This window comes from Echeneis naucrates, chromosome 17 (assembly GCF_900963305.1).
Source record: "Echeneis naucrates chromosome 17, fEcheNa1.1, whole genome shotgun sequence".
In the NCBI taxonomy this organism is placed as follows: domain Eukaryota; kingdom Metazoa; phylum Chordata; class Actinopteri; order Carangiformes; family Echeneidae; genus Echeneis; species Echeneis naucrates.
Window position 1 is genome coordinate 452508 of NC_042527.1, and position 14258 is coordinate 466765.

Here is a 14258-nt window from a genome sequence, read left to right on the forward strand (position 1 = left end):
TTAATTCAGATAATTCCAGTCAATTTGACTGAGGGACAGAAAGATGACTCGGCACACTGGAATTAATTAATTAATTAATCATTTCTTTAAAATCCTCTTATCCTAGATTATGCTCTTCAAGAAAGAGGTCATTTTAACATTTCTGTAAAGGAGATTTTAAACTATAAGACAGCTTTGAATGAGAATTTTCTATGATACAGTTGTGTGTGATAAAACTAGTTAGGGTGAGATGCTGATGGTTGAATGCAGCACATTGAGGCTGTGGCCATTGTTTACAGGACCTTGGACACGGTGGTTTAGTGACTCCAGGTGTATTGGTCACCAAACATCCAGCAACACTTCAATTTCATTTTGTTGTGCCATTTTCTGGTTTGACCAGCCCCAACACTCACTCCTCACTCCCTCTATCTGCTCCCTTGCCTGGATATCCAGGGTGGAGAAGTAGCTGTTGAGGTGTTCTGGGTCATTGATGTTGGGCTCCCAGCAGACGGGACACACCATGTCCCTGATGTGTTTGTCCCTTACAGCAATAGTGAAGTGCTGCTGGAAACAACCACAGCACACGGAACACTGGCACGATGTGAGAGATTGCATCTGAGAGAGAGGGAAGGAAAGCAAGGAATAACTGGAGATCTGCTCCAATGTTAGAGGACTCTTATCTTCAGTCTTGTTACCTTGTTGTGGGGGAAGACAGAGAGGCAGATTGGACACTCTTTTGCCAGCACTCTCTTGATAAACTCCCTGTCATGGGACTCTCGGACAGCTTGCACCACATCCTCCAGTGAGTAGGGGGCACTATGCTCCAGAAGCAGTGACAGCGCCAACTCACAGCGACCCCAGCTAGGAAGATCGTACACTGCCAGCAACCTCCTACATATACGCTGGAGGAAGAGAAAGGAACCATGAAATAAGCGAGCAGAAGGAGCTATTGAGGTATTGAGTAATGAGCTTCTAACACCATTGGACTCAACCTGTTTGTCAGAGTGATGGATGTCTACAGGAGGCTCAGGCTTGTCACTCCAAATGCGGTTGTGGAAGGACTCCAGCAATGGACGCTGCAATAGGGCAAGGGCACCTCTCACCTCACCACCACTTTGTCTCAAAACCTCATGGCAGCGAGCTTCATCACTGAAGCCCAGCACACAAAGCTCCTTCACCTGAGAGAAAGGTGAAAACAAATCATGACAAAAAAATGGCTGATGAAGGATTACCAACCATGTGTTGTAACAAGACATGTACGTCACCTTGGCAAGTCTGTCCCGCAGGGCCTGTTTAGCAGCTCTCTCAGTGTCGCCACCTGCTGTCAGCCAGGCCTGTTTGGCCTCTGCTCTGGACAGCTGTACCACACTTTCTGTCTCTGCAGTGTACACCTTCTTCCCAGCATACTCATCAGGAGCGTCACATGGCCTGTCCTGCATCAGAAGACACTCATTCACTCACAGAGGACTGACAGGGACAGTCGGAACACCAAGGTGTGATCTGTCAGGAGTAAAGTGAGAGAAGAATACTGACTGTGAATCGTGCTGCGGGCTTTTCAGAGCGAGACAGGAGAGAGGATGTTGCTACCAACATCCTGATCTGGTCTAATCGCAAAGGAAGCTCTGTCTTTAACCACTTGCAGGGCAGGATGGTGCTGTCCCCAGCTACCCTCATGCTTGTGTACACCTCTTCTGGACTCACGCCTTTCTTCTCCCCATCCTGACAGATACACAGGACATGAACAATACAACAAATAATACAGACACCACATGAAAGGTACACCTAGGGATGATGAAATATGATGGCAATGACTTGCTCTTATCAGCTGAATCAGCTTCAGTCCCTCCTCCTTCATCAGCGTTTGCCTCCAGGAGTCCATGTTTTCAGGGGTGCGCTCTTTGGGCTTAATTGGCAGGGCAGGGACACGTCTAACAGGAGAGGGAGGGCGGAGCTTAGCTGGCAGAGGGGCAGGCTCTGGACGAGCCAGGTCACACATCTCACACACTGTGGCAGGAGAGTAGTTCAAATAGGTGCAGAACTGGCAGACCCACTTCAAGAAAAGAGAGGAGAGAGCCAGACAGGGAAAGAGAGAAATAGATGTGGAGGAGAGAGTCTTAAATTCTATAAAAGTAAAAAAAATCCACCACAGCACACCTTAAATCAAATAAAATAAACAAACCAAAGTGTGTAAAAAATGGCATGGTGAGGCTCTGAAGTAGGTAAATCCTCACAATGCATTAGAATCTGATGGAGTTCTGAGGATCCTGAGAGTCTAACCCAAACAGCTGGCAGGTATGTACACTGTATGATCTCCTTATCAACTGATGAACCCCAAAATTTACAAGGGGTGCTGGAGCCAATCCCAGCTAACAACAACCACTATGCCACTGTGCTGCCCCATTATCTTTCTGTTTATCCTTATAGGGGTTGAGGAGGGGCATTGACATTCACATTAAAATTAACAAATGCAGGCTATTAACAGTCAAGTTACAAATTAATCTGCATATCGTTAGGCAGTGGGAGAAAAATGGAGAACCTGGGTCAAAAAAATAAAGCAAATATGTCTGCCAAGGTAAACTGTGACCCCCACTGCTTCATGGTCTGGCTCCTCATCACAGATCAGACATGCTGTCAGTTCACCATCCAAACAGATCTCCCAAGTCCGAGGGTGGAAATTTCCTGCATGTCTACCAGATAAGATGGTTCCAGTTACTGCACACCTGAAGACTGGAACAGTTTGCTGTTCTTAGACTTGATCCAACACTACATTCTCCATCTTTTACATGAACACAAACTCTTTGTACAGTCTATATGTGTGCTGCATGTACATATGTGTGCAATCATGGATGGTTATATGTACAAGCACATTCAATCCTCCCAATCACAGATCTGCATTCTGCACCATGTGACTATCGAAGCTGACTGAAAAGCTGCAGAATGAGGAGTGACAACATCCACCTGGAACTCAACCCCTCTATCAAAGTCATAATTAAAAGATTTCAAACAGGAACATCACAATACATTAAACAACTATTTTCCCTGTAAATATAGTGTACTAGTCTCATGATGTAACCTGCATTACTGTTTCTATTTTGAGATGGGAGTCCCTCCTGATGAATTGTTGTCTTTCCTCATGTTTAAATTCAAAGCCACTGCCCACAGGCACGCTTACATAGTGCAGTATGTAGTGCTCAGATGAAAGACACCTTTATCAATTCCCTCCAGCAAAGACAGGTTTTCATCTGAGCAGACTTAGCTGGCTGGCAGACATTTGTGCACTCATGGATAAAGTACTGGAGTGAACCAAGTTCAACCATGAAGCTGGTACTGTTGTTTTTTTGGAGGGGGGGGTGTTTTTTTTTTTTTTTGTCTCATATTCACAGGGCAAGACCCTGTTGACCGCAACCATGAAGGGAAGGAGATAGGGGTTTGGTCAGACAAATTATTTTGACCAAAAGTGATGGTAGTTTATAGAACCCTTAAATATGCAGTTGACATGATCTCACCAAAGATGGGTATTGGTCACTGAATAGAACAGTGGTGATGGATGACAAGAGGACACTTAACCCCCGCCCCTTTAGACTCAAACAGTCTGATTTACTAATAGTTTTTGAGGGTAAAAACATGTAACTTTAATACCACCCCAAACGATGTGAAAACGAGAGTATACATTAAGTACTGCTTCTTTAAAATAATCAAAATATTGCATACTGTAAATATAGCACCTTTTCCTGAATAAATATGCAAAATGGCACATTTTTAATTCAAGAGAACAATATGCAGGGAGAGATGAAAATACATGAACTTAGCATATGTATTGTGCTTTATCAAGCCTGAAAGAAATTGTGATTGCTGTGATTGCCTCTGCAAAAGAATACATTTAAAGGTGGGTACTTATCTGCCCAGAGTTTCACACAAATAGTTACAGTAACTGTGGTGAGGAGGAGACAGAGGTAGTGAAAGAATGTGGGTGGTCTTTTTACCACCCTGTGGAAATATTTTTTGATATGACAGGAGAAAAAAATAATACAAGCAAATCTCCTACCCAGCAATGCAGTAGTCACACTTTACTGTAGATGATTAATGTATGAAGTAACCTCTTCCTTCAAGACCTCTAATTCCACTGGACCAACTTTCATTAACATCATTGATGGTCATCATACCTTATCCTAATCCTCATCGATGTGACATTACTTCATCGCTTTAGTTCAATGATTTCACATTTTTTTTATTCTAAAATCTGCCTTATATTGTGCATGTTTTTTACAAAGTTGCCTTTAAGAGACAAAAGACTTTCAATGGATTGTTCAATGGACTGGCAAACCTGAACCTGCAAGGAGATCCAGTCTGGATTTGTAATTCAGCGTGAGCCACCAGAGTCAACTGTAATTACAAAAAAGCTTCATATACACTCTCACAGTTAACTGACCTGGCTGTCAGGATCACCTGGCATGCCAAGCACTGGTGCTGGTGGTCTAGGAGGGGTGATTGGTGGGTGTGACGGGGTCACTGGAGGTCGTGTGGCCAAGCGAGGTCTTTCACACACCTCACACAGAATACTACTGGCAGCATTCACCATGGTACAGCTCTTACACTGCCACTCTGAGGGATACACACATGAAGACAAATCATGATGATTATTATATTATATTGCCCTAGTACAGCATGGAGACACAGTGGTTAGTGCTGTTGCCCCACACCAAGAGGGTGGTGGGTTCAGTTCCTGAGCCTGGGCCCTTTCTGTGCAGAGTTTGCCTGTTCTCCACATGCTTGCGTGGAGATCCTCTGGGTAGTCCAGATTCCTCGCAGAATCCAAAGACCTGTGGGCAATTTGGAGTCACCAATCAACCTAAACATGTATTTTTTGGACAGTGGGAGGAAACTAGCGTACCCAAGGAAACCCACGCAAGCACAGGCAGAACTCCACACAGAAAGGCCCCAAGCCAGGAACCAAACCCACAACCTTCTTGTTGTGGGGTACCAGTGCTAAACACTATGTCCCCGTGCTGTTCATACCTTCATAACAAGTGAAAATATTTTCCATGGATCATTTTTATAAAACTCCTTTTTTACATTTGTGATTTTATTATAAGCTTTTTTATTATAATTCACAGACATCGCTGTGACTGATGTTTTCAAATGTTCAGTCCTGAAAGGCAAATGGAGATGTGCAGATGAACAGTGACAGCAGAAGTAGTGAGTGTAGGTGATATGTCACCAGAGAGAACACAGACCAGTAATGGTGGCCGGCTGAGATTCATCTTCTTTCGAGCTGATGGACTCCAGGTGAGGCTGTTCACACTGCTTACACAGTGCGTCCTTCACAGTGTTGACTTTAGTGCAGTGAAGGCAACTCCAGGTGGAGGTGCTGTGACAGTGGAAGAGAGACTGTGTTATCCTTTTGTCACTCAGATGAATGTTGCAGCTACATTATGAAGGTTAATATGTTCGATGACTCTAGAGTAAATTGACAACTGATACTAATTCACAAATATTGACCAGTGGGATCAGAGTGTTTCTTCTTTATATTGCCACAGCTGTTGATCCTGACCTGTGACCACTTATGCTTTTGGATGAAGATGACGATGATGATGTGACAGTTGTTCGACGGTGATTGTTCCTCTCTGGGTAGGAGTGGTACAGTCTGTCACACTTTGAGCAGAGGCCCTGGAGGCAGGTGAGGCAGTGGGTGGAGATTCTGAATATTCCACAGATTCCACAGTTTTCTAAAATACAGGTAACAACACACAGCACCGAACAAAACTTAAAAGGTAGTGAACAAACAGAATTGTGCAGAACACTTCAAACTATACAATGACTTACTGCTGATATTTACTTATGCACTTTGAGTGGCATTTGACATAAACTCCTGCACATCTGTATGCTTTGCTTGTACTTTTGTCTCTCTCTCGCTCTCATGTATAGCAATTTTGATGAGTACGAGTACCATAAGTAATATGAGTCAATATCAGTGCTGGGCTGAAAGAAAGTCCTCCTCAGGGCGTCCTGAGATAGAACAGAGCACAACACGTCATACTCCGAAAGCCACGCCCACCAGAGGGGAAAACAATCGGTGGCAAAATTAAAAATACACTGTCCAGTAGTTACCTTAAAACATTATTTCAACATGGAAGATGATTATTTTAACACTGTACAATGAAAAACTCACGTGTGGGTCTTTCTCATTGTCCCTTCTATTTGCCTTCAATTTCATGGAGAAATGATCCCACTGAACGGTCGGAGGTGACATACATCGATATTTACAACTACATCATTTAACCTAATAGTGATAAAAAGTTAGGCTACTCCCACACTTCTACATCATCATTTTAAATTATCTTTTTATAACCCAAACGTTTCAAATCTGCCCCACTTTATGGGCTTATGGGGTAAAAACTTGATTGGTAACAGAAGCAGTGTTTGTGTGACATGCAGCCCTCATTGCCACCCTGAGTCTGGCTCTGCCTCTTAAAGGAAGTTTTTCTTTGTCACTGTCACCAAGTGCTTGCTCATTGGGGGATCTGTTGGGTCTCTAAATCATTTTATAAGGAGTTTGGTATAGACCTGCTCTCTATGTAAAGTGCCTTGATGTAACTTGATGATGATGATGATTTGGCACTATATAAGAAAGTAAGAAAAAAGAAATTTCATTTTGGGTTCCCCTTTTCTACCAAAAAATGCCCTGACCCACTCAACTCAATCTCGTAGCTTCCAAGGACTTAAAGGATCTACTGTTAATGTCTTGGTCCGGATCCAGAAGAGTCAAGGCCTGGACAAAGACCAACAACCAATCACACTCACACTCATGCCTATGGACAATGGAGAGTCACTAATCAACCCTGACATGCATTGACTTTGTAGTGGACCATTCAGGCATAGGGAGAACATGCAAATCTCACACAAACCATGACCTTCTTGCTGTGAGGCAACAGCTCTAACCACAACCGTATTCTATCTGTCTTTAAATCCCCCCACGCCCCTCAAAAAAAGGATGGAAAATGATTAAGAATAATTTTTCTGTTCACCTGGGTGTTTGTTTGTGGAAGAGGAGAAGACCTGGAATGACCTGAGACTGTGGTGATTGGAGGACAGGGAGTGGCTGTGGCTGTTATCCCTGTTGGAGTGATGGTGGAGGGGGAAGGCAAGAGACTTGGTCTGACCCTCTGAGATGTAGACCATTGCATCAGTGTTGAGACCCACATCCTGAGAGGAGAATACAACACAGCAGATCATCATACACAGCATGTGATAAACAGTTCACAAATGTGATGGGGGATTTTGATGATACCTTGTGCCTCAGTGTAGGAAGGATTCTCTCATAGAATTCAGGATGGGGGTGAGTCTCCTGGGATTACAGAGCAGAGCCAGAATATACCAACTATACATCATATACACATAATGATGAGGTCTCCTTCACTGTTTAACTACAACCAACTGTCATCTGCACCCCTTTTCTGATGTCAAGGCACCAGACAAACTGGGGTTTTAACTGGGGTTCAGGTGATAACCGCGCGCACGCGCACACACACACACATATACACACAAATCAAACCTTGATAAGCAGTTCCAGTTCCATCCTAAGACTCATCACCTCCAGTGTTACTGCAGCAACTCTTCCTACATCAGGATCTGTGACATCATCAGGGAAACTGAGCCCATCTGGCTGCTGATTTGAGTAACCATAGAGACAGAGCACACCTCGTCCTCCCTGGGAGAAGACCAGACAAACAAGGTATAATGTGAACTGAAGAGGGCTTCACTTAAATTAAAGTGACATATTCAAGAAAGGGGCAGCACGGCAGTGTAGTGGTTAGCACTGTTGCCCCACAATAAGAAGGTTAGCGGGTTTGGTTCCTGGCCTGGGTCCTTTCTGCGTGGGTTAGGGTTAGGGGTACTCCAGTTTCCTCTCGCCGCCCAAAGACATGCATCTCTAGGTTAACTGGTGACTCTAAATTGTCCATAGGTCTGAATGTGAGTGTGAGTGGTTGATTCATCTCTGTTTGTCTTTGTGTGTTGGCCCTGTGATTGCCTGGCGGCCTGTCCAGGGTGTACTCCGCCATCACCCGGACCATTGGCTGAGATTGGCTCTAGCAGACCCGCGACCCGGAAACGGAATAGCAGTAGAAGATGGATGGATGATTATTCAAGACGGGGATGAATAATCCTGGAACCTGAGGACAGGTCTAACTCTCCAGACCCAGCAAGAGTCTGGACAGGTTAGGAATTTATCCAGGGTCAGCAGAGGTTGAGGACAGGTGCAGGATGAGTCTGGACAGCTTGCAAACTGGTAGATTGGGATGAATTAAGGGTGGGTCAGAACAGGGTCAGGCCAGGTTGAAGATGGATCAGAATGTGGTTAGGCTGAGGTGGATTAGTACAATCTATTCAGGTGTATTACTATTCAATAATTTGTTAGTCACCTGAATAGCATCAACAGTGGCCCTGAACACTGGGTTGTTGTGTTTCACAGTCCTCCAGTATTTGGGCCTGTTGGGATTTGTCAGGTTGCAGCCGTACTTCTCAAGGATATTGAGAGCTGTAGACAAACGTTGGAGGGATGCAAGGGTCTAAAGAAGCAGAGAGATTAGTGTACATAATTCAAGTTAATTCTGAAAGAGAAACATGCAGAGTACAAATGTACAACATCTGAGAGATGACTTTCAGTCAGTGTGCAACTGATCACCAGTTTCCCATAATGTGATGATTTCAAATCTAGAAAACATTAAACTCTGCAGTGCTGCCACTACTGATGCCAATGTTGTGACATGTGATGCATGTTTGACCAAGTAAAGCAAATATTTAGCATAAGCTTGAATCCAGTCCAGAATTAACAACAGCTTTAGTCAGATGAGACTAAAATGTTTTAAATTATTTGATCTCCTGATCACACAATTTTCCTGTGTCTGTAAACTGCTGAACTTACAGTGATGTTACATCATTAGAAATGAACCACTGAAAGCTCAAATGAAATAGTGAAGAGAACCTAAAGCCAGTACCTGGAGCATCTGGACACATCGAACAGTCTCTGTTGTCTCCATCTAGATGTAACCCAAGTATTTCCTGTTGGGGATAACGCGTATGCACTTGCTCTTTCTCACCTCCTTTCTGTTGCTGCCCAGGCTGTTCTCTATGACCATGGTCTCTGCAGCGATGTGCCGGTATTTGGAACATGGCGGTAGTGGCAGATTAGCCATGGCCATCACCCCAGCACGTACTTCCACCACCCGGCCCCCAGAGTACAGACACACTTCAGCCTGACTCCTCACCTCCTGCAGCTGTTCTGAGAGAGACGGCATTCTGCATAGGCAAAAAGATGCACACAATTTTCACATTTGGTTACTTGGAATATTAAGCAGGCAGACAGACAGGAATTTAACTGAAGAGATTAAATGTAGCTAGTTTGTTTGTTGCAAGGTAACCACCCTGCAGTCAGCTCACCCTACTTTTTTGTAAATCAAATCAAATCACATCAGATTTATTTGTATAGCGCTAAATCATAACAAATACAGAGCAGGTCTAGACCAAACTCTTTATAAAATGATTTAAAGAGATCCAACAGATCCAGATGAGCAAGCACTTGACGACAGTGGCAAAGAAAAACTTCCTGTAAGAGGCAGAAACCTCGGACTGGGATTGAGAGAGAGAGAGAGGGAGGGAGATGGTCAGTCCTTCCCCCAGTAGCCTCGGCCTACAGCAGCATAGCTAAAGAGTAGAGGACTTTCACTTTTTAACTATAAGCTCTGTCATACAAAAAAGTTTGAAGCCTGGTCTTGAAAATTGCTAAAGAGTCCACCCCCCGGACCGATACTGGAAGTTGGTTCCATAGAAGATAGATAAGATAACTGAAAGATCTGCCTCCAGATTTAATTTGCATTTATTATAAAAAAAATTGTTGAAATACTTTGTGACCATTTTATAAAAGCCTATGTATGACCCGAGTCAACATTTTTATTATGACAGGAGAAAAAAAAAAAACATATTACCCATCTAACAATGCAAAGTTTGAGCTCCTGGCCAGGTTAAAGGGTGATTTAGAGTCAGACACAAGAAGAAGCTGGTTAATGTGTTTAGTAGCCTCTGACACTAACACCTCTGCCTTCACCTAACCCACTTTTCTCCGTTGCATTAGGTGTTTTCACGCACAAAATCATAATTTAAACTGAGCTACCGCCTACCTGTGGTTCATAATGAAATGATTCTTAGTAGAACAACTGCAAAACGTACACCAACTAAGCACTCAAAATATTAGACTGCACACGCAAGTTAGACCTCTGTGAGATCTAAGTGTATGAGTTATTTCCCAGTAGGCTACATCTTTTCCCCACAAATGACTAGATGCCCACTTGAACACTTTCCCTTCCCGCCAGAGGGCCCCAGACCAGAGGTTGGAGACCTCTGCATTTGTTGTTACTATCTATGGAGGGACCGATGCCCTGTAGCTGCAGTGATAGACCCACCTTTGATTTCACCTACACTGGACCACACAACGCTGAAACATTGTGAAACCCTGCGCTGCTGCCGGTGTTGCTTCTACCTCTGCGGTCCGGTACGGTCTTCGGTCACCTTCACGCCAGGCAGTCAGTACTGGAGCACCGACGTCCGAAACAATGTACGCTGTGTACACCCCGACGAAAAGAAAGCGTGCTCGCGCACAACATGGACGCAGCGGCGGTGACGTCACCCACACAGAACGGACGCGTTTTATGATTTTATGTATGACGTCATTTACACTTTGCTCTTTGTCAGGATATCGTACAGTACACTGGCAGCTAAAACCCAAATCTTTGCTGTTGTCTGCCGTAGAAATGACGCATATCTGCCATTAATAGTCATTAAGGTCAGATTATTTTTAAGAATTCTATTAAGTTTTAATTATTGTTTCCTAATGCCTTCACATTATGACTGGGCTGTTGAATATTTCATCCACCATGAGTTAATTGGACCTCACCGGAATGGAGGTCCTCCCAATGCAACCCCATCCCTCAGAAAATATAAATCTTTAATGAGTTGAATTGTGTATGTATTATTTTAAGCTGCAGAAACCAAACTTTCCTGAAATTGCACAGATTCTCAGACATAATAAATCGGATGCAGTCTTTCTGGTGGTTTTACAGATTTAGGACTACACAAAACACTTTTTTATTCCAAGTTAAGTTTTTCCTGACAACAAAACGTCTAATGCTAAAAACCTTTGTTTGCTTGCTTTTTGTATTAGTTTCCTTAAAACGCTCATATTTTCTTCTTACCTGGGTTTTAAGTATAATACTTAAAAAATAACTTCACCAATAGAAAACCCTAATTGTTTGTTAGAAGGCTTCCTGTGTTGACATTCAGGATGTAGAGTTCTTCTCTGCTCTGTGTAGGCCAGATGTGCAGTCCAGTATATGGAACATAAAATAAACAAACAAAAACAAAAAACAGATAGATCACATGAACATATTTATTTTCTTGCATATTGGTAACTGAACCAAGTCACTAAAATTCACTATCATTATGTTGACTTAAAGAAATAATGAACAAGATTAATCATCACACAGACTACTGTTAATCAAAGTAGATTATGGATGAGTGAAACATTAAAGAAACAATAAGAGAGAGAGAGAGAGGGAGGAGCAGGTTTATACTGTCTGGTTGGTATGTTTGTATTTTATCTAACTGTATAAATCAAAAAGCAAAAACACAAGGAGATTTTGCAACATGTTCAAATGGAAATGTACCCTCCACATGTAATGTGGAAATGATGTGCATTGAAGAGTTGAAGAATTGTTTGCATGGTCCATCCAACACTTCTTGTACTGCAGAGCCACATCTGATCAAACTGTCCCAGCCCAGGGCGCTGCATCCCTTCATCAAGGGAATCAGGTGTGTACTTTGCCACATTATCTCTTAGCATGGGGGGTTAACTGCTGTGGCCTGTGGCATCTGAAAATAAATTTCAAGCAACTTCAAATTCCCCTTTTCAGTGTGTATATTTCTTATTACCATGGGAGGTACTTCTATTTGTCATTGTAAACTGTGACCTTAGGGCCTCACTCCACTTTAGCAGCTTTGGTGCTATATCAATTTTCGAAACACACAGTCTCTGTTTTTATACTGCAGTTGTCCCATCAGTCATTGCTAATGCTAGTAAGTGAGGAAAACATTGTAATATATGTAGTGACGCCATTGCTGCAGTGCTTTTTTACAGTTTGAAGGTTTGATATTTGACAGCCCTGCTTGACAAAAGTATACAGCTGTATATATGTTCATTGGACAAATTTAAAGATTAGGCTTTGCACATAAAATTAGGTCATCCACCCTAAAACTGGATTAAGAGGAACATTTGGTCACTTTAGCATCAAGTCCACATGGTCTATGCTCGTTTATTTTCATAATCATATTTATTTTACATAAGAAGGGATTTGGAGTGACCCTGGTCTGCTGTAACAACACCTATGAAAAAAGAATCATGCTGTACAGCAGTGGATGCTGAGTGGATGTTGGATGTCAAAATATGAATATGTCATCTTTGTTATAGTTATTAGCCCCTCCTCAGTTCATATACAGATCACTGCTGCAGCACCAGACTGAACATACTACTAAACATGGAGCCTCTGTTTTCCACAATTACTGAAGTAAAATGGCAAGGTGGAACAGTGAGAGGTCGTCTGAATCTAATGCTGCAACACAACTACAAGACTGACACTGAAATGAGAGAACAACACAAAGCTGGAAAGGTCCTGAGAACCTGAGGATTCACACATTAAAATGCCCACTAAACAGAAAAAAACAAGAAAAAAGTGAAGAACAAAAACAGAGCAAAACAGAAATCTGGTCATATTGTACAGTTTTTCCCCCACCTTCTCATAAATTGTCTATTTATGAAAAGGCACGCATTTTTTAAATATACTGGGATATTAACAACAACACACAGCTCCACATTCCTCATATAAAAATGCAATACATTCAATTTAAATTGACAGCAAAAAAGTGTTTGTGAGTAGATTTGGGAACTTATTTATAATTCATGTCCATCACCACACACAGACACACACTCTGTACTCTATGTGAGTGCTCAGGTGTGCACACAGTTCAATGTGTATTTGAATATTTCTGCATGTGCAACTGATGCAATACACACTTAAACTCCAGAAAGCCAAATTTGCGACAGAGGCATCATGTCCTTTCAGTCAGGTTCCCTGATGACGCCTGTAGAGGTCACTGTTTCACAATCTTAACAACATATTTAGCACCCACGCAAAACAAGTCATGCAGACACAAACACTGTTTCGGCCATCATAGAGGTTGTGCTGGTGAGACCAGAAAGCGTGCTGAGTGAACTAAAGGGTCCCCTTTTTACGTAGGCGTCCCATGAACCCCCATGTTGATCTTTCCTTGGAAATGCTCTACAACTGAGATCTCGGGTCAATATCTCAGCTACACAACTACAAGATTAAGAAACAAAGCTCAGTCACGTGATCAGACAGGCAAAGGGGTAATCCAGATATTATATTGGTCATTTTAATCAGGGGTAAAGGTAAAAGTATTGCTTGTATTATAGTTGAGGAGAACTGTGCACATCAGGGTAGGAAGACTGAAAGAAGTGTGTCTCCAGTTTTCAACGAAAAGTCTGCCTGGCCCTGACCCTAATATTGATTCAATGAAACATATAAATGGACATAATCTTCCAACCTGAACAACCAACCTTTGGACAACAAAAGGTTATAATCATGCAAACTGAACCAAGTTTTAGTTTGTTTGTTTGTTTGTTTTGTTTTTGTTACTTATAGGAAAAGATGGTGATTTAGGTTAAAAGAAGTACTTCCTTAACCATCTTTGTTGCCATGGTTACAACTAAATGTATAACCGACAATAATGTGGTCAGGGATAACAGCAACAACATGAACTTCTACTTTAACATGGGATTCGAACAAAAATCCTGTTATCCATATTCCTGTGTTCTGTTGATCCACCTATATCACTGCACTTTTCCCTTATTACTGCAAACCCTGGATGTTGCCTAGCAAAAACAACCTAACATTTGGGTCACAGTGAAACACTGCTCAGACAACCTAGCGGCTGGAAGGAGGTCAGTGTAGCACTCCTGAAAAAAGTGACGAGGGAAGAGTAAATGAGATGTCGAAAGAAGTTTAGACTCTGCCTGATCAATGTGGAAACTTCGTCCCATTTACATCAGCCACGAATTGTTTTAGAGGCACAAAGACATTTGGCCTGTCACCATGTTGTCAGATCTCAGCCGTTATCCTAAGGAGCAGAGTGGTGTTCAAAACTACAAAATA

General features: G+C 42.5%; 1 protein-coding gene across 1 annotated transcript in view; it reads right to left on the reverse strand.

The window, feature by feature from the left end:
• The window catches only part of rnf31 (ring finger protein 31), a 28846-nt gene extending 18341 nt beyond the window's left edge, over positions 1 to 10505 (reverse strand). Inside the window, exons 1-15 of the mRNA XM_029525387.1 lie at positions 10437 to 10505; positions 9078 to 9276; positions 8400 to 8546; positions 7532 to 7687; positions 7268 to 7324; positions 7005 to 7182; positions 5531 to 5705; positions 5214 to 5347; positions 4409 to 4581; positions 1796 to 2029; positions 1525 to 1698; positions 1245 to 1370; positions 972 to 1157; positions 675 to 881; positions 421 to 594 (exon numbers count right to left, since the gene is read on the reverse strand). Of these exons, the coding sequence (XP_029381247.1) occupies positions 421 to 594; positions 675 to 881; positions 972 to 1157; positions 1245 to 1370; positions 1525 to 1698; positions 1796 to 2029; positions 4409 to 4581; positions 5214 to 5347; positions 5531 to 5705; positions 7005 to 7182; positions 7268 to 7324; positions 7532 to 7687; positions 8400 to 8546; positions 9078 to 9275 (2319 nt within the window). The 5' untranslated portion in view covers position 9276; positions 10437 to 10505. The remainder of the gene's footprint in view (positions 1 to 420; positions 595 to 674; positions 882 to 971; positions 1158 to 1244; positions 1371 to 1524; positions 1699 to 1795; positions 2030 to 4408; positions 4582 to 5213; positions 5348 to 5530; positions 5706 to 7004; positions 7183 to 7267; positions 7325 to 7531; positions 7688 to 8399; positions 8547 to 9077; positions 9277 to 10436) is intronic.
• Positions 10506 to 14258: the final 3753 nt, after the last annotated feature.